Source organism: Vipera ursinii (assembly GCF_947247035.1).
Source record: "Vipera ursinii genome assembly, chromosome: 2".
NCBI classification, from domain to species: Eukaryota; Metazoa; Chordata; class Lepidosauria; order Squamata; family Viperidae; genus Vipera; species Vipera ursinii.
The window spans coordinates 86,282,632-86,307,982 of record NC_139513.1 but is presented as its reverse complement, the minus strand read 5'-3'; the positions used below and the strand labels follow the sequence as shown (position 1 = coordinate 86,307,982).

General features: G+C 37.0%; 1 protein-coding gene across 2 annotated transcripts in view; it reads right to left on the bottom strand.

The window, feature by feature from the left end:
• Positions 1-25,351, bottom strand: part of TRPC7 (transient receptor potential cation channel subfamily C member 7) — a gene marked incomplete at both ends in the record, with an annotated part of 187,772 nt that overhangs the window by 94,398 nt on the left and 68,023 nt on the right. For both annotated transcript variants that reach the window (XM_083351734.1, XM_083351735.1), the window contains one exon: positions 12,348-12,530. In XM_083351734.1, coding sequence (XP_083207860.1) covers positions 12,348-12,530 — 183 coding nt within the window. The remainder of the gene's footprint in view (positions 1-12,347; positions 12,531-25,351) is intronic.

Here is a 25,351-nt window from a genome sequence, read left to right as displayed (position 1 = left end):
AAATACATGATGCAGTTCCAATTCAAAATTACATCACATTAAAGGACTGGCTTCAGTGACTGGTTGATCTATATTGGATTGAGAGTAAATCCCTCAAAACTGGCAGGAGGGTAGATTTAAATTATAGTTTTAGTATTTTTTTAAAATTGTTAAATAATGTTGATAAACTGAAAAGCCTCTGAGGTCCATACGAACAATTATCAAAGAAAACCATGAAAAGAATGGGACAGTACAGGATATGAATCAATATAGACTTGGCTAGAATATTAAACAGGTCTGTTTCCATGGAAATTCAGAATGACAGGTTTCTAACAGCTAGAAAAATGGTTAGGTAGCTTTTAGCTACAATCTGTGAGCTTAGTTGCATTTTCAAAAGAAATGAAGTTTTCACCTGACCAAAAAGTGATTTGTTATTTTAATATGTGGTTTGTTATTTGTGTGATCTGTTATTTTAATATAGTGAATCTTCCTTTCATTGAATGGATTCCTACATTCTATTATAAAATCATAACATTATAGTTGCACAATTTGCAAAATACAAATTTACAACATCCCCCCCCAAAGAAGAGGGGGGACCTCAAAGTCAAAACAATAACTCTGAGTGTGAATTACACAATAGTAAAGTTTAAACAACTAGATCAAGCATTTTATTTAAAAAAATCAACAATAAACTGAACAGCAAGCTACATCAAATTTAGAACCCCAGCCTGGAATTTTAATTCTAAGTTGGAGGCAGTGATTAAATGGGTCACCACGTGACCGAAGTCTACTTTATGACAGTTTTATGATTGTTGTAAAGTGAATGACCACTGCTCTGATGCAAACCATGTGGTCATTAAGCAAATCCAGCATATCTAATGGGTAATTTTTGCTGTTTTCTGCTGGAAAATGGCAAAAAATGCAGTAAATCACAGTCATGTGACTGTGGAATGTTGTAACTAATTGTAAATGTATGCCAGTTGCCAAGTGTACAAAGTGTGATCATGTGATCACAAGGGGGGATGGCATGACATTTTAGGATGGTCAGAAATGCCTTATATGAAGCTCCCTTTTCGAGGCTGCTGAAACTTTGAGCAGTCCTTCAGTAACCAGTCAATTAGGAAGACTACCTGTAAAGCTTAGCCAGAAACTCTTATTGGCAGGTTTGTCAGGTACATTGCAGATCCTGCAATAATAAACTACTGCATACCAGAAATGCCACTCGTTTTAATAAGATTGCAGGTTTAATAGCTTGAAAAAAAATCTTGCCCCAAAGAACTCTAGAGAAAGAAATACATGGGTGGGAGAGGGGAGAGGGAGAGACAGAGAGAATGAGAAAAAAATCTGGACATCTGATTAGAGATCCATATAAAAAGAATATCAGTATAGATAGAGATCCACATATTTTTGCTATTGCATTTACACAATTAGCATGTTTGAATTAAACATTTTAAAATTATATACCATTAGGTTATTGTTGACTCTTCATACCCAGACCACATAGATGGATCTTCTCCATGATGGTCTCTCCCTAACCTTGTCTTTCAGGTCTTCATTAACTAGGGGGCTATTATCCTGTAGTCACACAGATCCATTCCAATGCAATGGTAATAGATGAGAAGACTCCATGTGAACACTTTCCACTTCTATGCAGATGAAATAACATCATTCATAAAAAAGAAAGAGCTTGGTCACATCTTAGTGAAACCATTAGATCATGTAAAACCTAGCCAGAAATGCACAGTATTACGATTTAAAGCCACGATGTACAGCTGTCAAAAGATGGACGTTATCCTTATTAGCACATCAAGCAAAACATAACTTTCTAAGTTTCATTTAGTATTAACAGCTCCTGAAAAGCAAAACAAGTACAGATGGCAAATTTTCTGAATGATTGCTTTCACTAGCAATCCATCTTAATGACAATCCTGATAAACTACCGTTGAGACAAATAAATGCAAGAAGACGATAAAGTCTGATTCACCTTTTTTTCCTCTATATTTAGAGATATCCATAAACTGCTCAGTGTTCAAGAAAACACTTTACCAGTTTTAAGCAGGGTGTGAAAAAAGCAGGTTGATTAATTCAGTAAAAGTAGCATCTACTGTTGCAAACAGCTCATCTGCAGTCATTGTTTCTTAGCCCATTAAAGCCTTCTAGACATTATTTTTGTTGTTGCTATAATGGTTATTTCAGCATAAATAGAGATCTTTTTTACATAATTCCAAAACTGCATGATTAGGACACATGAATGGATTATGGAAAGTTAGTTTGTTGGCACATATTAGTGGCAGGTCTGATAGATACAAGGGACAAATGTATGTATAAAAGGAGCAAAACATTGCTGTGCTGCCATAACCACCATCTTTTTGGGTTTTTTTTTAATCCTCCTCACCCACGGACCCTGCTCCTGTCATTCCTGCTTTCCCCTGACTTCTTTATCTTCAGATCTTCTGCCTAAAAACCCTGGGATGAATACTGTAGGATACATTTGACACTAAGCTTTTGGACTTCAAACAATCTGCTCTTCTGGGCTGTATTTAAGCCACAAAAATAAGTTACAGAGAAGAGGTTCTTCTTTGCTGATCTTTCTGTCCCTAATTTACAGTCCCTCTATTCTAGAACATAGAACACGGAAGATAGAGTAACAGAATTTAAAGAGTTCTTGGAGGTCTTCTAGTCCAATCCTCTGCTCGAGACCATTTCAGACAAATGGTTGTCCAGTCTCTTTTTGAAAGCCTCCAGTGAGGGAGCACCCACAACTTATGAAGACCAGCCATCCCATTCTAATATTATGAGCTGATTTAGAGCCAAATAAAACTTTGGGAAAGGTCTCCATTGTCACTCAACCTAGTGTAGGACATGTGGGAACTCAGCAATTGCTATTTGTAGACCATAAACATTGGTATAGTGCAGGGGTAGGCACATTCTGGGAGTTGAAGTCCATGAGTCATAAAAGAGCCGAGGACGCCTACCCCTGGTATAGTGCAAAGTGTGAAGCCAAACAATGTTTCATGGTATGGCAGGTAATTTAACTATGTTTAGTATTTTTTAAAAAATGATAGCATGGGGTAATAGGCAGAATTGCAGCCTAAGTTTTGCTGTTGGTCTTACTGTTTTTATTTCTGTTGTAGCCTGAGGAATGTTTGAGATGTATAATCCCATTACATCCATAGATTTTCCTTTCCGTTATATTTATCACAAGTAATTTCTTATCACCACTCTCCAAGTCCTACGCATTAAAAGGAGTAAATGAATTAGAATCTGGACAGGTAGAAAATGGATAGGATAATGTGGTTGAGATATATAATTTTTATCTTGGTCTTCCAAATTATACAGAAACAATCTTTGACCCAGCCCCTACCTGAAACAAATTGATAAGAACCATACAGATTGCCAGAAGCTGGGAAGCAATATTCTGCTTCATTTTTCACCTCTTTAAAAAGCTTACCAAGTAATCCAGAAGCCTACTGTTTTCATAAATATGAATTCAGTAGAAAATATTCACTTCTTCATGGCGCCCTTATTTATTGGGTTTACCACCACCACAATGAGCAATATCAATCTCAGAATCTTGACCTATTGAGCCACCATCATTTTAGCTCCTCTTGCATGTGGAAAAGTATTAGGAAATAGTTATAACTTTCTTATAATGCTGAGGATACCGTGGACAGTGTGGGCAGAAGATTACAGTTAGGCTTCTAATTTGTATTTTTTTATATGATGAGCTTTTAAAGAGGCTAGTTTTGATGTCTGGTGTTTTTAAATGGCAATGCTAACTCAGGCAAAAATGTCAGGGAGGGGATTTTTAAAAACTCACCTTTCAGCAGATATGCAAATAAGACTGTATCACCCATTCAACTCAGTACATTGCATAATTGTGTTCCAGCTATAACAAGTGGCACACACAGCTCATGTTTTCTATTTGTATCCATTTTATCCTCTGCACTGGCTGTCTTAACATTCCTTCATTATTCTGAATGCATTAGCTTAAGCCCAGTCAACAAAATAGTGGTGCACCAACCCTGTTCCAAACTGTATGAAAACTACATATACTAACTGAATGATCATCGGAAAAAGACTGCTGTATAACTGTACTGCAAATCCTCGACTAACCACAGGCCAGTTAGCAACCATTCAAAGTTATGAGAACCTACCCAAAAGCTACTGTTGTGACTCAGGGCCAGCCTGTGGTTTCGGCAGCCGGCTCAGATGTGTCGGAGGACTCAGATGAGGGGGAGGAGGACCGTGTGGGAGACGAACCGGTTGATGATGGCGTGGAGGCTTGGCAGAGTTCCCAGCCGGGGCCCTCTTCTCAGCTGCGTGAGCCCGATAGTGCGGAAGATGATGACCCACAGCTGGCCCTGTTCAAGGACGCCCGACGCAGGAGGCAGTCGAGCAGGAACAAACAAAGAAAGAATGTGGGACTCCTCGGGAGGAGGCACAGGGAGACCACGCCCTGAGCTCTCTATAAAAGGAGTGTTTGGGGAGGGGCTGGTTGCTGAAAGCAACTTTTCCGCTTGAGAAGACAAGCTCTAGTGTTTTTGTTAACTGCGTAATTAAATCTTGGCAGAAGCCTTTTAGCCTTGGACGCTCTCCAGTCTCTTCTTTTGAATAGGGGTTTGCTAGAAGAGGGCTGGTTCAGAACAGCTACTTATGACCCATTTTCAAAGTTATGATTGCTGCACATATGCACCCTTGCAGTCACAGGATTACATTTTGGGGGCTTGGCATGTGGCTCGCCTTTATGGTTATTTGCAGTATCCCACAGTCACATAACTCCAATCGGCAACATTTTTTGATGGTTTCCGGCACTCACTTCCAGTTTCAAACAAAAAACACCCATTGGGGAAAATTAATTCACTTAATGGCTGCAGTGTTCACTTAATGACTGCCAATACTAATGTTGAATAATTGGGTCTGGTCATGTGATGCCTTGATTTACAACCACAATGATTTATAACCATAATTCCGGACTAAATTACATCCATAAGTCAAAGGCAACCAGTAATTTTGGTAGCAGATTGGAATAGCATAGGAGGACTGGATCTACATTCAGTATTTGGAAAAGGACCTGGTGGACGCAACAGATGTAAGGATTTATGAGCTGCCAGAAGCTCTGAAACTGCAAGCTACCATACTTCTTTTAAAAAGAAGCTGACTCAGGAGGACCACAAATATTTCATTCAGTTCCCTGGTCCTTTAAATGGAAATGCTAAAGGGAAGTTTGGTATTTAAAGCAGAGGCTTGATTACCAAGCTACAATTCTTGTTGCAAAAAAAAAAAAATACACCGGGATGTTAGCGAAATAAATACAGTTAGAAATCAGGAATATAATTCTCCTGCCTGGCCTATTTTGAAACATTGCCGTTAGATCTATCCAGGGTCTCTAAAGGATAATTAAAATGAAAGAGCTTGCAGAGCAAGAGTTGGAATGAATTGCTTTGATAATTGGAAGAGAAAGTCTGGGCACAGCTGCTAAGGCAGCAATAAGCAGGTGGAGAGAGTTAGAAGGAAAGGAAGGAACAGCTGTTAACTATAAAATTTGGAACACTTTCTGAGCTCGCTTCCAGTAAACCAATATCCATAATCATAGTATATTGTACAAATAATTAATCAGAAAAAAAACCCAGAAAAACAGTGATCAATTTGCAAATCATGTATCCATGGTTAAACTGTTTAAAATGCTCTGACAAGCTTTTCCTACTTTTAAGCAATCAATGTATTGTTTTCTTCTGCTTAGTTAGTTCAATTTGCAGCATCCCCTTCTTGGATTCCCTGAGCAGTTGGGAGCCCACAGGTCTGTCAGCTGTGGCAGACCCTTGTAAGGTAAAGCATAATATGCCACCATCCCCTCAACGCCACAGTCCATTGAAGATGATGGGCATGGTGAAAAATGCAGGATTCTATTGATACAAAGATTTCCCATATTGAACAATAGGTAATCACTAACTTTAAGAAATATGCCCAGCCCCATGGACTATGTTTCGGGCTATTAATGATAGTGATGGTAATGACCTATAAAGCCCTAAATGGCTTGGGTCTGGACTATCTAAGGGAACAACTGCTGCCGGCATCATCTTCCCATCGTCCTGTGCGCCCCCACAGGGAGGGCCTTCTCAGGGTACCACCGGTTAATGAATGCTGGTGGGTTATTCCCAGGGGAAGGGCGTTCTCTGTGGGTGCACCTGCCCTATGGAACCAACTACCCACAGAACTTAGGACTGCCCCTGACCTTTGCTCATTTCGCCGGGACCTGAAAACTTGGCTCTTCGATCTGTTTGGTCCAGACTGTGGGGTTGTTAATTTAACTGGGTTTTAGATTTACTCTTGGGGCTTGAATTTAATTTAATTGTTTTTAATTTTTTTTATTCATGGTTTTAACTGCCCTGTAAACCGCCCTGAGTCCTACGGGAATAGGGCGGTATACAAATCCAATAAAATTAAATAAATAAATAAATAAATAAATAAATAAATAAATAAATAAATAAATAAATAAATAAATAAATAAATAGATCTTGGCTACATAAATCCAGATAACCTTTGGTAGCAGCATAACAATGTGATTTTCTGTTGGCTTTGTTTTGCCAGAAAAAGCAGTTCCATATGAGCAGGTTTGAGACCATGATGTAGGAGGAGAAAGGTTTACATTTTTATTCTCCAAGCTGGTTTCTTATTCATGTCACTTCCAAGTGCTATTTTTTCCCAAACAAAGGACTAAATACTATTCTCCCCTGAGCTGTATCCCTAATTCTGACTATGGAGAAGTTGCTTTTGCTTTAAAAGTGACCATGGCCTGATTTTTTAAAAATGGCTTACCTTTTTAAAGATCACGCTAAGCCGCAATGCTTTTAATCATAACCTGTTAAAAATATCTACAGTACTCTAGATAGCACCCTAAGCCGAAACCATAGTTTATAAGCTACAATAGATTTCACATTAGATAACCCAGAGTGCCATTACAATTGTCTCTGATATGGAAAACCACATAGATTTCGACCTATTTGTTCAATAAAATATTACCATTCTCATCTTTTTTTTCTATCATTACTTTCCAGCATAGGAAATTGACTTAAATTAGAAAAGGACCTGTGTTTCCAAAAGTTTATGGACTGAACTAAAGGTTTACAGACTAAAAGCCAAGAATTTTGTTCTTGGCTTCTAGTCCATAATTTTGTTATATTAAGAAACCATATTAAAGCTAATGATTAGGATCTCTAATAGCTGAGGATACCTAACTCCCATCAGCTACAGAATTCCATTCATAATCTTCAGCAGTAAGCATTTTTTTCCCCCAATTAAAGACCAGAGTTGCTTTTTCATCCCGAGACAAGTCCCTGGATTTGTGTTCTATTTACCCACAATACCACTTAGGCTTATTTCTGCATTCATTTGTTTTCCTTTTAAAGATTTCACTATGAAAATATCCAATTAATTATACATTTTAAAATTCTTTTTTTCCCTCTTAAAATCCACACATCAAAAAATCATTTAATAGTTTTTTTTTTTAGCAGAGAAGGGCATCAGAATATTCTGGAAATGAAAAGGCAAATGCTGGTATCGTTAAATTTTCACATTAATCCAGGCGATATGGACTCGGTCAAAATTTATCAGCAACGAGAAAGACAGTGATTGCTAGCTTCCTTGTCCACAGGTGATGATGTGGGAGAGGGCTCTCAGACTTTCCTGTGCAACAATTATAATGAATCTTTTCAATGATGATGCTACAGTTTTCTGTTTAAGTCTCTGAAGTGCTATTCTGAGCCTGTCTATTTTAATCAAGATCCACTGCTTTTGTGCTGCACTGGACCCCAGAGACTTATTTATGAGATGAGATAGACAAAGATTGCATCCTTCCTTTATATAGAGGTATATTTGTTGATGTGTAATGGCATAAAATCAAAGAAAGACATACTGTAATATAAAATACCAAAAACAACCTCTCTCATCCAGATCCTAAATAGTAGGAAGTAGAACATGAATTTCTATATTAAACAAAATTGATTTTTTTAAAACAAAAACCTCTAGGCAATGTCAACTACCCTGGTAACTTCCAAATGAGTTTGGTTACAACTCCTATTATCCTCAAATATTATTAGTCAATCATATATGGAGATTTCAGGCTGTGGGCCGCTGATTAGTGTTATTTCCAATTTAAGTAGTTTTTAAATATATGCTATTCACATTCCCCTTCATGGATTACTGCCTTGTCATGGTGAAGGGGCTTGTGTAATTCAATGAAGCTATGAGCTATGCCGTGCAGGGCCACCCAAGATGGAAAGGTTATAGAGAGTTCTGACAAAACGTGATCCACTGGAGAAGGAAATGGAAACCCACTCCAGTATCTTTGCCATGAAAACCCCATGGACAGAACCAAAAGACAAAACAATATGATGCTGGAAGATGAGCTCCTCAGGTTGGAAGGCATCCAATATGGGGAAGAGCAGAGGGCTAGTACTAGTAGCGCCAGAAAGAATGAAGTGACTGGGCCAAAGCCGAAAGGACGCTCAGCTGTGGATGTGTCTGGTGGTGAAAGGAAAGTCTGATGCTGTAAAGATTTTTTTCTCCATAGGAACCTGGAATGTAAGATCCATGAATCAAGGAAAGCTGGACGTGGTCAAACAAGAGATGACAAGATTGAACATCGACATCTTAGGTATCAGCGAACTAAAATGGACAGGAATGGGTGAATTTAATTCAGATGACCATCAGGTATACTACTGCAGGCAAGAATCCCTCAGAAGAAATGGAGTAGCCTTCATAGTCAATAAAAGAGTAGGAAAAGCAATACTGGGATACAACCCTCAAAATGACAGAATGATCTCAGTTCAAATCCAAGGCAAACCATTCAATATCACAGTAGTCCAAGTCTATGCCCCAACCACCATTGCTGAAGAGGATGAAATTGACCGGTTCTATGAAGCCCTACAGCACCTTATAGAACTAACACCCAAAAATGATGTCCTTATCATCATGGGGGATTGGAATGCTAAAGTAGGAAGCCAAAAGATAACCAGAATAACAGGCATCACCACACGGTCAACACAGAAATCAGATTGACTATATGCTCTGCAGCCAAAGATGGAGAAGCTCTATACAGTCAGTTAAAACAAGACCAGGAGCTGACTGTGGCTCAGACCATGAGCTTCTCATTGCAAAGTTTAGGCTTAAACTGAAGAAAGTAGGGAAAATCACTAGGCCACTCAGGTATGAATTAAATCATATCCCTGTTGAATATAGAGTAGAGGTGACAAATAGATTTAAGGAAGTAGATCTGATAGACAGAGTGCCTGAAGCAACCAAAACCATCCCAAAGGAAAAGAAATGCAAGAAAACAAAATGGCTATCTGAGGAAGCTTTGCAAATAGCAGAGGAAAGAAGGGAAGCGAAAGGCAAGGGAGAAAAAGAAAGATATGCCCAATTAAATGCAGAATTCCAGAGAATAGCTAGAAGAGATAAGAATGCCTTCTTAAATGAACAGTGCAAAGAAATAGAAGAAAACAATAGAATAGGGAGGACCAGAGATCTTTTCAAGAAAATTGGAGAGATGAAAGGAATGTTTAATGCAAAAGTGGGCATGATAAAGGACCAAAATGGCAGGGACCTAACCGAGGCAGAAGAGATTAAGAAGAGGTGGCAAAATTACACAGAAGAACTATACAAGAATGAGCTTATGTGAAGTGAAGTGGGCTTTAGAAAAGATGAGCAACAACAAAGCTAGTGGAGGTGACAGTATTCCAGCTGAGCTATTCAAAATCTTAAAAGACGATGCAGTAAAAGAGCTAAACTCAATTTGCCAGCAAATTTGGAAAACTCAACAGTGGCCACAGGATTGGAAAAGATCAGTTTACATTCCAGTTCGAAAGAAAGGCAGTGTCAAAGAATGTTCAAACTATTGCACCATTGCACTCATTTCTCATGCTAGTAAAGTTATGCTTAAAATCCTACAAGCTACAATCACAACAGAGATATATTGTGGAATAGAGAAGATGGATTGAATATATTCAGAATAAATATGGGACTAAAAAGTTTCATTTAGCATTTGAATAAGTAGTGGATTTTTATGATGTATAATTTGTTATTTGTTATTTCATTAATATTATGACTATGGAGAGTTAAAGTGCGATAGAATTTAATGTTTTACTTTTGTTGTTAGCATATTTTAGCTTATGTTTGTATCACTATACCCTGTATTCAGCTCTGGGAAGTCGGGGAGGGGGGAGGGGAGGGGAGGGTTGGGGAGAGGGGAGGGGGAGGAGGGAGTTTTTTGTTTTTAAAAATGTATTGTAAAACTTTTTAATAATAAAAAAAAATCCTACAAGCTAGACTCCAGCAGTATGTGGATCAAGAACTACCAGAAGTACAGGCAGGATTTCAAAGAGGCAGAGGAAATAATAATCAAATTGCCAACATATGCTGGATCATGGAGAAAATTAGAGAGTTCTAGAAAAACATCTACTTCTGCTTCTTTTTTATTTTATTTTTTTTAAATTCCATTTATATCCTGCCCTTCTTCGAAGACTCAGGGCGGCTTACAAGCTTAGCAGTAGCCTTCATTCTATGTATATGCCTGCTTGTTAGGGCTTTCAAACACACACCCAAGCGGCATTATTACAAAGTCAGCTTAATTGCCCCCAACAATCTGGGTCCTCATTTTACCTACCTCGGAAGGATGGAAGGCTGAGTCAACCTTGAGCCTGGTGGGATGCGAACCTGCACTAATTGCAGGCAGCTGGTGTTACTTAAGGAGGCATTAGCCCACTGCTCCACCAAGGCTCTTTGACTATGCTAAAGCCTTTGATTGTGTGGATCATAACAAACTGTGGCAAGTTCTTAAAGAGATGGGCATACCAGACCATCTTATTTGTCTCTTGAGAAACCTATATGTGGGCCAAGAAGCAACAGTGAGAACTGGACATGGAACCACTGATTGGTTCAAAATTGGGAAAGGAGTCCGGCAAGGCTGTATACTGTTGCCCTGCCTATTTAACTTATATGCAGAGCACATCATGAGAAAGGCAGGGCTAGACGAATCAAAAGTTGGAATTAAGATTGCTGGAAGAAATATCAACAACCTGGATTGAAACTTAACATTAAGAAAACCAAGATCATGGCATCCAGCCCTCTCAATTCCTGGCAAATAGATGGGGAAGAAATGGAGGTAGTGACAGATTTTATTTTCCTGGGCTCCAAGATCACTGCAGTTGGGTACTGTAGCCAAGAAATTAAAAGACGCTTGCTCCTGGGGAGGAAAGCCATGGCAAATCTAGACAGCACACTAAAAAGCAGAAACATCACCCTGTCAACAAAAGTCCGTATAGTCAAGGCTATGGTCTTCCCAGTTGCAATGTATGGCAGTGAAAGCTGGACCATAAGAAAGGCCGAGTGCCAAAGAATTGAGGCGTTTGAACTCTGGTGCTGGAGAAGACTCCTGCGAGTCACTTGGACTGCAAGGCGATCAAACCGGTCAGTCCTAGAGGAGATCAATCCTGACTGCTCTTTAGAAGGCCAGATCCTGAAGCTAAAGCTCAAATACTTTGGCCACCTGATGAGAAGGAAGGACTCACTGGAGAAGAGCCTAATGCTGGGAAAGGTTGAGGGCAATAGAAGAAGGGGACGACAGAGAATCAGGTGGCTGGATGGAGTCACTGAAGCAGTAGGCGTGAGCTTAAATGGACTCCAGAAGATGGTAGAGGACAGGAAGGCCTGGAGGAACATTGTCCATAGGGTCGCGATGGGTTGGACACGACTTCGCAGCTAACAACAACAAATTCTCATTTAGGATAAACAGAATAGAATAATATTTAACATGCAGAAAAGAATATTTTTCACAGCAAGAATAAAGATACACTGTACTGGAATACTATCAACATATTTTCCACACAGCAAAGAACTCTATCTTGCAGTTCAGCACTGTTTTCTTTTCATTCTAAGTTGAATGGATTACTGTATCTTAATTGAAACTCACAAGAATCACCAGGAGTTAGATAAAAATGCTTCACTCATTTATCTATAGATCCTTTACTGCCCTATCCAACTACTCAAGTAAGGCTTGTTTCAAGAAAAGTTGAAGGAGAGTTTGCAAAATGCATCTATTCCTAAAATGTCATGCTGCTTTAGTTTTTTTTGGACTTGAGTCATTGAACTACTTACAAAGAACGTTCTGCAGTTAAGCATCACCATCTTTCACTACAACCCACAATATCCTCTTTTGCTATTGCTACTATCTTTCACCACTACTATCTGCCATTACTTTAAGGTCTACGTGTTTTGTTTACATGCAGTTTTTTGAACATGTCATCCATAAAGAAATCCATTTGTATCTGACTTTCAACATGCAACAAGGAAACAGGCAAGAGAATATTTACCTTTTTGACTTCATATTTAATGGCCAGCTTGATTCTGCTTAAACTTGGACGGGGATGTTCAGGCCATGTTTGTACACTCACATCACCATTCAGAATAGCTTCTACTTCTTCTGTGTCTCTGCAGAGATCCAGGACGCCCACCACAAAGTCCTTGCATTGCATAGATAACTTCCTATAATCATTCTAATGAAACAGAAACAAACAATGTATTAACACTTACAGCATGGAACTGGCTTCTTTAAACTGGCTACGAACTTGAAGGCTATGATATACTTGCGCTTGAGCATATGTTGTACCAAGTACAATGGGCAAATCCCTCCACTGCAGTCCCTAAGCTTTTACTGCAGACTAGAAGACATTTGGAGGGATTCCAGAACTACAGAAAACTGCAGACAAATGCAGCGGGCAATGATAAACCTTTCCTATATAAAAAGAGCATTGGATACAGCCTTTGGATTTTTGTAAGCTTTGATAATGCATGACATCTATGTTTTTCTATGATTTCTCTACATGTTTTTTTTCCTAGCAAATCCCAAAGCTCAGTGACAAGCAGAACTGTGTTGTATTCAACTTTTTCAACTCTTGAATCTTCAAGCTGAAACATATTTCATCTTTTGAATTGTTCCTGATCATGTACCTTTCAAAGGTGCTGTTGCCCTGCCATGAAAAAAATTGAAACCATTCAATGTTCATTAAAAATGAAATAAAAGCCAATCTGCACCAATATTTTTTAAAAATACTCTTGTACAGTAACATCTTGGGTTGCAAATAATGTAATTATGTATTTGAATGTTTCTTCAGGGAGAAAAGTCTTCTATGAATATTAGGGAAAGTACCAACTAATGCATCATCTTTGGGACACAGCAAATTTAACATTTTCAGTGGAGTTTATTCTCTACAGTAGTGAATATGTTAAGGATTGCTATGTTGTAATCCAATGATATGGAAGATCTAAAACTTTCTAAGGATGCTTGCCATTTTATTTGCAATTTATGCAAGCAATGCCTGAAGTTTAAAGTCACTACTCAAAGTGACTCTCAGATTGCCTTCATGAACCATTGCATGATTTTATCTTTTTTTAATCTCACTAATAGTTGTATTGGGATTATTAAAGAAAAAGAAAGTTGTATCCAGTAGACCAGGCATGTCAAACATGTAGTCCACGGGCTGGATGTGGCCTGTGCAGGCCACGCACACCATGGCTCCACAAAGGCAAAAAACATCCCAATAAGTCACGATACTGCCCATGATGCAATCGGGCTTGACACCCTGTAGTAGACAAACAGTTTGATGCTTTTAAATCACTGCTTTATTATAAGAGAAGGTGATGATTGCAAAATGAAACAGCTCTCCCAGTTATGATGGCTATATTCAGTTATTCAGATGAAGAACGCAATTCTTACTGGGGATCATTCTACAAAGAAGAGTAGAGACTATAATGGAAATCAAAGAATGGATACATAAGAATATCAGTGTCTGAACAATGCAGCAAGTACTTTGAAGAGACAAAAAGCTCTATCAAAAGAAAAGATGAAACAAAACAAAAACCAGAAAAGCATATTTGCAGAATTTTCATTATCACAGTAGCATGGCAGTGTGCAATGAATTTCAAAATCCTTCCAATATCCTTGGACCAAATCAACTACAACAGCAAAATGGGTTTTTAAATCTAATGGCATGAGGTTTGATTTAGGGAGTAGTGAGTTTAACCCTTTCTCATATCTGCTATTTGTACTGTAAAAACTCCCTTTATATCAATCATTTTTTTTTGCTCCTGTGAACACAACCAGATTTATATAGCTAGATTTAGATCATGACTGTAGTAGAGACTGTAGTGGAGACAAAGGGTTAATGCCAGCTTATTGTTATCACCCCAGTATTAGACTATATCTAAAAGATCTGAGACTCTGCCTAGCCATTTGCCTGCCTGTCACCAGGATAATTCTCTAAAAAAAATCAGAACACAACCAAATTTAGTCTGTCAGGAGAAGCTGGCAAACAGGATGTAATCTGGCCAGGTGCTGCATAGAAAGAAATTTGCAAAGTTGCAAGATTTTGTTACTCTAACTTCATGATAAGGTAGTTTTATTATTCTCAACTTTGATGTTTGAGTCTGTTCTACACCAAAGGACTAATAATAATAGACAAACATGGAGATTCAACCCTTTTCCTACTTTGCCTATAACCTCAAAAAAGCTGAAGTGGGCAACTTACCAAATCATATATAGTTCCCAAGCATTATGCTTACAGTGCTTGAAATATCCCAAGATTATGCTACTAAAATTTTATGCTGCCAAATCATCATATCACTGTCATATTACAACTTCATCATTTCATTTGTATCACTGACTTTGGCTGTCAAAATTATTACTAGTAGTAACAATCTCTCCACATAACACCTCAGATTTAACAATTGTTAATAAACAAGACAAAAAAAGTTTGGCAGTGGACATCGGAATACCTGGAGAAAGCAGAATAGAAAAGAAAAAAACTGGCCAAAAAAATCACAAAAATATAAAGTGGAATGAATTTGGCAAAAGTAAACAAAGATAATACCAATAGTGATAGGTGCCTTGGGTGCAATCTCAAAACATTTTGAGCACCATTTGAACACCATCTGCAGTGACAAAATCACCATTAGTCAGTTGCAAAAGGTAGCTTTACTTGGAACAGCTTACATCCTGTGATGGTACCTTTAACACCATCAAACAACAATGTCTGTCTATCCTTGGGAAAGATTTGATAGGTAAACAAAAATTTCAAATCCAGTCTAAATCTCTGGCTGATTGTGTGACCAAGCATAGTAATAATAATTAATCTCTGCCAACAGTTTTGGCCTTCACACATAATTATTTAATACCTGTACAGAGAACTAGAGAAAGTCAGTTTGATGTAGCAGTTAAGGCACCAGGCTAGAAACCAGGATATGGTGAGTCCTTAGCACAAAATTAGTAGGATGACTTTGGACCAGTCAGTCACTGGCTCTCAGCTCTAGGAAATAGGCAGTGATAAACTACTTCTGAAATCTTGCCAATAAAATGATGGGGATTGGTCCAAGAGCTCACCAGGAGTCAACAATGACTCGAAGGCAATAATAATAATAATAATAATAATAATAATAATAATAATAATAATAATAATAATAATAATAATAATAATAATACAAATATAGGGGTCTAGAAGTAGAGATAAGACATTTGCACTGAAAGCAGCATTAAAATTTAAAAATATGTATGTAATGTTGAATCTTACTGAAGATTCCAAATTTGCAGATCTCTGAGGACCTTTCAGTTTATCAGAATTGTAATGAAGCATAATAAAGAAGGTGATGAAGGAAAGAAACTATAACCTCAGATGCAAAAACACACACTGAAGAACTATGTTGACCTTCAGCATTTGAACTGGTTCTTTACAGAAGAAACATAAAGGCTGACCAACATGACCTGTTATGGTCAATTTTGCATTGATTGTTCAAAAAAGTAAATCCTCTCTGGTGTAATTATGTTTCATGTACATGTGCCATGTTTTACTTTAGTTTTAGTTTCAGTTTCTTTTTTTTAATATTTTTTTTCTTCTTTGGGCAAATAAATTATTTTACAAAATAAGATATCAAAAGCAATCAGATGTTTAAATGGTCCTCATGTAAATTTGTGACTTGTGCCTACTCAAATATACCAGTATGGGTCTATCCCTGGATATTAGCTGCTCTCCTAGGTCTGCTTACTCAGGCAGAAATTAGCCATTAGTATCTCCTACTTTCACAGATGCCAGCTGCTAAGGATACAGAACAGAAGCCTAGATATCCACTATGGACCCCCATAAGAGCTGCTTCCACACATGGAACATGAAGTTAATAGATGGACCCAAACCCAGTAAATACAAATGGTAGTTATAGTATAAGCTCTCCCAGATTCAAGACATCTCTGTAAATTAAACTTTGATGAGTTAATTAAGTTTGGACAGAGATATAATCAAGCAATCAACCACAACCTGAGAAATCAGAAATCTATGTATTGATGATGTGAAATGTCATTTTATTTTTCAGCTTTATGGATTCTGTGTAGGCCTTCTATGGATCAACCCTTTTAAAACTTTCTACTTGGCTTTATTTTGAATTTCCTGTGTTGAACTGAACCCTAATGTCTATTAAAAACACAGTATATCAACATTCACAAGTAAATAAATTGCTTTCTAATGCTTGTTGCACTTAATTAGTATGCTGTATGTTAAATGAGGAATGACAGTTAAAATTGTCCCTTGTTGTTGTTGTTAGTTGCAAAGTCGTGTCCCTCCCATCGCGACCCTATGGACGATGTTCCTCCAGGCCTTCCTGTCCTCTACCATCTTCTGGAGTCCATTTAAGCTCACGCCTACTGCTTCAATTGTCCCTAAAGTGTATTAATTAGAGAATCATACTAGTGGGGACTTAGATTGAAATCCTTATCCAGCAGGCATAAAACTGACTCCTTTGCATATTTTACTTACCTCATAGTAGGTTATCGCCCTAAAATCCTGTCGAAGGTATAATAAATAATCAATAAATACTGATAAAGAAAGTTTCTGTTAACTATCTCCTATTAATTATATCATTAATAGGAGATAGTTAACAGGAATTTTCTTTATCAATATTTGATTTGAGGACCAATAATTACTAGCATGAGTGGACATGCGAGTGTTCTAGTATAAAAACTGAACATAATTTTAATGCTGCAGTTGGTACATACTGTAGATGATTAATGTATGTACTGAAAGAAAATATTGTATAATTATACAAACTGAGCCCCTAACCTAACAACCTTAGTATTACTCTTGAAATTCTGAACCTATTGACCATACCTGTAAAAGCTATCAAGTTCCTAGTGTAAAAATATGCTTTCTTCAATCATGCTGCATCATCTCTTCTCATCCTAAGTTAACACTGGCTATAATTATTAAAGCACTGATGGAACATGACATCCTGTATGATCCTACACAACAGGAAAATGTATGTGGGAACCCCAACTAGGTGGAAGTTTGCAAGCAAGAAAATCTTCCTCAATACTCTTGGATAAAGGGTCAACAATTTAGAAATATGACTTATACTGAATTAAAATATTACCTTATTTAGCCCAGCATTGTCAACAATAATTGGTAGTAAACCTTTGGGATTTTTTGGCAGGAGTTTTTCTAGCCTTGCTGAGAATTCACATGGATTGGGTATGGAATCTTCTGCAAGTACAAAGGTGCTTATTTTCACACCTCACAACATGGGATTGTACTACTGTAATGGGTGATTGTGATAAAATAGGCCCAAGTGACTCCATATTAAGGCTTGCAGCCAGTGGTGGGATTCAAATATGTGAACAATCGGTTCTTTATGTGGATGCTGCTTTCGGAAGTCCATTCTGGGCCTGGGCAACAAAAAATTTGCTACCGGTTCTGCTGAACTGGTGCAAACTGGCTGAATCCCACCACTGCTTGCAGCACAGTGCCTTTGTATAACCAATGAAGAGAGTTGATGTGATGGATTTTGTGGAGTTGGACAAGATATTATTAGAAAAAAGTTCTGATTAATGTAGAACTTGAGGATAAAAAGGTTGTGACTTGTTATATGCTGGATTTTGTATCCTATCCAAGAATGTAGAAAGAGACATGGGACTATGTAACCCAAGGCATACTAAATCATAAAACCTACTGAAACCCCAGGCTGCTTGTAATGCCCTTTCTTCCTGGACACTTCCATTTGGCAGCAGAAACCTCTCTTCCAACAGTGTGAATTATGTATGAAATTTTTGATGTCAAAAATGATTTATTCTATGTGTGGCATCAATTTTTGTGTATCAGCATTTTTGTCATTGAAAAAGATGGGTTTACTCTGTGTGAGCCAGCTATCCTAGCTGTTAGCTAGACAGAAGCTATTACTCCTGTAATTGGGAGACCACAAGCTAAATTCTAGTGTAACAGAGACAACGAGGACAGCTTTTGAAGGGAAAAGATGAATTTTAATAAAACTATGGCTTTTTTGCAGCCTGTCAGGTTTCTGGTTACTATTGTAGGATCCCTTGTTGATACACAGCACTTCATTACTGATTGGAAACTTCTTAAAGACATAAGGAAATGGAAAAAATGCACTTATAACTTCATGATTAGGGGGTGGAAGGCTAATAAAAGTTAACTTACTTTTGTAATCATAGAATTAAAGATAAATTTATAATTGTAAATAATAATAACAACAATAATAAAGTTGGAAGGGACTTTGGAGGTCATCTAGTCCAACCTCCCTCCCCCCCACCCCCGCTGAGGCAGGAAACCCTATACCATTTCAAACAACTTGTATTTGTATTTCCTGCAAAGGAAATCGGAAGATTTTCATTCTATTTATTTTTATCCTTTTTTCCTGCACTTTTATTTTCTTCTTCTTTCTCTCTCTCTCTCTTTCTTTGTTTTCTTTATTCAGTATAAGATTGAGTTAAAATTTATTTATCTATTTAAAACTAGATAAATGCATGGATGGATGGATGGACGGACAGACAGACAGACAGATAGCATTCCATCAGCACATTATCCTGAATTTATTTTATTTTTATTTATTATATTTTTATACCGCCCTTCTCCTGAAGGACTCAGGGCGGTGTACAGGGCAATAAATATAAAAAACAGAATATAAAAGTTAAAATACAATTAAATATAATGCCCAAATTTAAAATTTAACACAATAATTAAGAACATGTTTAAAACCCCAACCCTAACCCATCAGACCAGGTCAGAATTGATTGGTGCATTAGTATAAGGGTATGGTTTCTTGTAGCATAGGAATTGTTGTTCCCAATTCTATGCATTTATTTACCAGCATATAACACTGGCCAGTCCTTAATCAGTAATTGTGAAAACAGCATGTGAACACAGTGATATATATTAAGGTATTTTTCTGCTTCTAAACTCACAAGTGCCTTGCCAAAATATCATGTTGAATCACACACTTGTATCAACTGACTGGCAGCAATATGCTGCATCCCCAAAGCCCTTTATTTTACTACATTTCTTAGGAAACTGTGCTTGGAAAATATTGGCAAATACAGTTTATTACATCTGAGAGTTTGCTGCAGAGAATTGCGATAAAGATCATGAAACGACAAGATATGGCACCTTGGAGATATAAAAAACTTCCAAGGAATAAAGTGTTATATTGTGATCAGAGATCAGCCAAAGGAACAGTCAGAAGGTGTTATTCAGGCCTTTAGGTTTTTTTGAGCAGTATTGAAAATAAAACTTAGGGAGCATCAGATGAAAGTTTATGAATGCCATCTGGGATTAATATAATTTAAATATAACCATCACTGCTACAAATAAAAAACTAAGAAATATACTCGCCTGATTTTTTTGGGAAGGGCAACACAAAAAGAAAAATAATCACTACTACTATTGGAACTATAAATTACAGCAAAATATTGAGTTTATCAGGAATTCAGGGGAAAAAAGGCAGTGGCTAAAACCATTGTCTTTTCAGATGCTTTATCAGTTCTGAAGTATAAGTATATGGATATACAGGGTTTGGCAATCCAAAAAGCTCCTACAATATTGACTAGGTTAACGCATTCTATATGCAGACAATTCAGAAGCGGTACACAAATGTATAAGCAAATAATTGTTTCACTGTAACAGGGCCATGCAGTTTTTTGTCCTTTAAGTGCTTCATGCAAAACTTCCCTCAAGACCATTTCTGGAATTTGAAAAGCTTCATAATGGTCAGGCTTCAGACTCTAATTTGTTGTTGTCTGAAAACATAATAAATATAAAACCTACACACATCCCAGCATTCAGCAATAGCCAAAGGCAAAACAAACGTAGAACATGGTAATATAATAACTGATAAGCCCTTGAAATAGTCTAGGAATGTAAAAACATGAATGAAATAAAAATGCATACTGGGAGAATCTTGGGTAAATCTGTGTAGCTATTCCTAAAGCCTACATATGTAAGAAGAGAAAGTAGGTCTCTGTGTTCAACCCAACATTTTGAGCCCATCACTCTACCGCATTCTCATATTGAACTCAAAGGTCTGTAAAGGGCATTTAATTATATAACTACTGCATCTGGAATCTATGCTAGAGGACTAGATAACAGACTGAGAATCTTGATGGGACTAGTTTGAGATGCTGCAAGACACCTGGAAATGCAGGTTAGGACTAGTTAAAAAACTCACTCATTTTAAATATTATGTTCTATGATGATATTCATCTGAAGAAATAATCAAAACATTATTTCCTTCTAAAATGTACAATGACAGTTTTTCAAACTCATTCATAATACAAGTTTTTTAAATTAGACTTTTCCTGCTCCTTGTGGTCCCTGTGGAGATAAAAATGTGTAATTTTTGCTTTTTGAAAGAGCTACTGGTACTTGCCATTCATTGCAATTTAACTGGGTCCTCTGTAATTATCTGCTGATTATGTTCTAAATCAGGGGTGTTAAACTCAATTTCATTGAGGGCCGCATCAGCATTGCGGTTGCCTTTAGGGATCCTTATGTAAGAAATATTGTATTGCATGTACAGGGAAAGAGTTCCATCTGAGATTTTTTTTTTGGCCCCACCCTGAAAATCTACTCGATAGATACTCATTGGTTTTCAAGACTGGGATTGTCCTTTAAAGTAGCTAAATATATAATAGGCTCAGAAGAAAGAAAACTCTCACTTTATTTCCTGTCCTTTATTTAATAGACATAATGGCTTGCTTCTTTATCTAGTCTTTTGTTCCAAAAGCCCGGTAAGGCATTAGCATCAGGAGAGAGAAGAGACATAGATCCAGACCATTACCCAATAAAAATACCATACCATAGCAAGCATTGCAGTATTTACAGTGCTATTACTTGTTTTTGTTTTTCATCCATTCAAAATAATGGCATGAATTGTGTGTATGCCAAATGTGAAACAGAAGGGGAGGGGGTTAATTGCACAGTTGCAGCTACCATCTTGAGTAACAGTATTTCTAACCACCTCCACCACATGGATGATACCTCTGATCCAAATGGTTAGGTCTGAGATCAATTTTTTTTACCCAAGCTTTCATTCATTAAAAATTTATTGGGTTTCAAAATATGTGAAACTGTGGTGTCAGCCTTCTAATTTAAATCCAATAAAGAGAGAGTGAGAAACAAGCAAGCAAAGCATTTGACACAGAGCAGGAGAAAGCAGGCCTTAATTCCAATGCCAGTTTCAAAGAACTGCACACTTCAAATACCTCGAGTGGTTATAAATATTTACCAAACAACACTAAGAAAAATATGCATAATATGCATTTTGCCAGATTGGATTTCCTTCTACTTATTTATTGTTTCTGCAGGCTGCCATATGTTTGGAAAGCACTCAAATACCGAGTGTGCCTGGTAGAAAATGCATAAGAGAAGAAACACATCAACCAAGAAAGTTAAATTAGAATAACACTGATCCTTTTTGTAATATTAATGTACACTGTCTTACATGCAATACAATATTTTTTACATAAGGATCTCTAATTATGGTTTGATTTTGCAATACCGATTCATTTGTTTTCTATTTAAACATTATTAGATGGCTTTTCTGAATTATCCAAAGCTGTTTTCATTTTTTAAAAAAAATATCCATTGAAACAGCAAACAAACAACTTGCAGGGCATTAGGGAGCAATGCATTTAAGCAGCTTTTAAAACTCATAGAGGCAATTGCCTAAGACTGGTTAAATGTTTAAAATGTGTTGTGAAAAGTAAATAAAGATCAGCTCCATGGTAGGTACAGCATTAATAAGCTTAAGATATAGAACAATAGAAAATCTGCTCTGTGTTGCCATTTAAACTTATGTTATTTTCTGTTTGTTTTCATTTCACAACTTTCTATTCTGCTTTTCAATTCTATCAGCTTCCAAAGAGCAACTAGTAGTAAAACATACTACCGAACACTTAAACAAAAGAACCTTTTTCCTTTTCTTTGCCCTCTCTGGGATTTGCCTGTCTTCCATCAAAAAGCCAAGGCAGTTGTATACACCTTACCAGGGGTAGCAAGGTAATCTCAGTGTCAGTTTGGCAGCTATTGTAAGAACAAAACTTCTCTTCACCTTGAAAGAATCAGAGAAGACTGCACATTCTTGCCAAGGATTGAGCTTGCAGCTGAAAATTAGTAGTTATATGCATATTGAAGTTAGTCTCCAAGGTGCCACAAAGTTCTTGAGTTTGTGTTGAAGGGATTCCACAAATTAACATGGCTGCTTCCCTTGGGTGACCCAAAGGTGCTTTTCCCAAAGGCATCTGGACTTTCTTTGTTTTTCCTTGAAGATGTTTTGCTTTTCATCCAAGAAGCTTTTTCAGTTCTGCCTTTTGGGATAAACTTGGCCTGGATGACCAAGAATCTCCATATTCATTTAGCTATGCACCTTGGGATGAATTCCCTTGGGTGAGATAGTAATTATGATTTTATCTGAGGCAGAAAATGAAAGACAATTTTCTGTCACCCATAATTTTTTTATTTATATATGGCAAATGGTCCATAAGTAATGCAAGGTTAGATTTATTGTTTCTTCGGGCTGTGGGCAGATTTAGCTTGGAGATACAATTAGAAGCTGGCTTGATACATCTCCAAATGAAATTTCTGAATAAATTAGAAAGTTGTACTGAATCATCCAATCAGGTAGGATGTAGCAGAATCAATTGCTGAAGATCTGGAGGACTTTTGTGCATGCACAACACCATAGTTTCTAAATTAACAGAAAATTGAATCAGCTTACTTTTCTAAATTGTTTTGAATCATGAAATTAGATTATATTAATGTCTTGAACTGAATTGGATTAGTGCTGATTGCATAACCTTAATATTTCTAATAAGAATAATAAGAACATTTCTTGTATTCAGGATTCATTCTGAATGTTTTCCCTGTTTCTCAATGTTTTCAATTGGCCAGAATTTTTCTTTTTCACACATAAATGACTAAGCTTCCTTTTAAATATTCCAGAATTCAGTAGCTTTAATCTTACAGAACTCTCCTACAATGCTTTGTATTTCATCCTTTTAACTATATTGCAAGGAATAGAAAGGAGAAACAAATGTCCCCAAATCTGCCTTCAATCTGATAAACAAAGAGCGATGCCTAAATAAAGCTTGGATCCCCTTCCAAAGTACACAACTGGGAGGGGGGAAAGCATCAATTACATTATTAATTCTGTGATTTAGACATAGAACAAAACCATTCCTTCCTCATTGCATGGATAGGAACGTAATTCACAGAAACTGCTATCACCTGTCTTAAAACATTTGTCAGTGCAGAAAAAGCCCACAAAATTTATTTGACTAAAATATACATTTCCTGTTTATAGCATCCAGATGATGTGATCCTCAGGTCAGATGGATCTCAACATGCCACTGAGGAAGAACTCTGTAACCTGCACGATACAGAAGACCCTACTTTGATAGCTGAAAATCCAAATAATATACAAGTTCTATTAATGAAAGCCAAACAGCACAGTGAAAAAGTTCAATTCATATAAAGAAAACCAAGTAAATATTAACAGGTAAAGTAACTTAGCATTTAGGATGCCATTTGCCCTTTAGAATCAAGTATCAAGTGATAATCTGATTGGCAGTCAAGAAATTTGACACTGGTTAGCACTTGTTAGAGTATGAAAACCTTTGGAAAAGATATTCAGATCTTGTGATGTATCTGTACCTACAAAGATCAGAATTGTGCAGGTAATTATTTTCCTCATGATGCTCTGTAGAAGTGAGAGTTGCTCTTTGAAACAGTAAGATAGAAATAGTATTGATGGTTTTGACCTTTGGTTTTGGAGAAGACCCTTGAGAGTGCCATGCATAGCCAAGAAACTAACTAATGGATGGTACTCTAATTCAATCCATAATTCTAACCTGAGGCACAAATGGCCAGGCTCAGATTATCATATTTTGGACACATTATGAAAACAAATAATTTATTTCTTGAGAACACTGTGTTAGTAGATAAGATAGGGGGGGGAGAAGATCATGACCTGCAGAAGATAGATGAATTAGTAATGAGTGCGCTCTTGGAAGTTTGGTCTCCAGATAGTTCTGAGAAAATTCTATGTAGTCACTATGAGTTGACACTAACTTGATGATACATAGTTAGTCAATCAGTTGAACATGGGAGTCAGTAAACATAAATATTAAGTTATGGATTGAATGGGAGAAGGAGGTTTGAGTCCACTTTCAGCCACATTAGGCTAGATGACTGTTTCCCAACATTTCACTGAATTGTTATAAGGAAAAAAATTAAAAGAACATTATATAAACTATTTTAGAATGATAAGATATCAACAAAACAAATAATATACATAAAACAGTCAAGCTTAAACATGTTTGGATGTACATTTGTGTCAAGCAGTCACTTGGATTGAGTAACATTCCTTCTTTGGCTTTGTTTTTAAGAAGCAAAGGTGGGATAAGAAATGGGGAAAAAAATCTTTACTTTTACTCTTCAGAAAATGCTGAAATATATAAGTTCTTCTAGGTTAAAGACCAGTCACTGAAAAACAAATCTAACATTTTCCATTTCCCTATTTCCATCCTTCATTTGCATTTTAATAATATTCCTCAATATTGCTGGCAATACTTAAGAACATTTGGAATTTAAAATGCGTCTCCTCTCTCCCTCTCTTTCCAAGGATGAACAACACAGGAATATAAAAGTTTAGAAAAGGCGAACGTCTCTGTTTCTGCCTTCTTCAGCAAATCACATACCTGAGGTGTATGAATGTGGCTACAGTATTTCTGGCAAAGGAGATTTACCTGAACAGAACTATATAAACCAGAAGTGAGTAGTCTCTGAGCTTGACTCACAAGTAGCAACTGCTCAAATTTTGTATCATCTTCATCCTAACGTCAAAAGAATAGAGATCTGATCACTGAAAAAAAATCACTCTGTTTTCATGATGATTAGATGAGTTAATAGAAAAGAGAACAGAGTATCAGAAGGAGATGTCTGAATGAAAGAGAAAAAAGGAGAATGCTAGAAAAAGAGAAGGGTGGAGT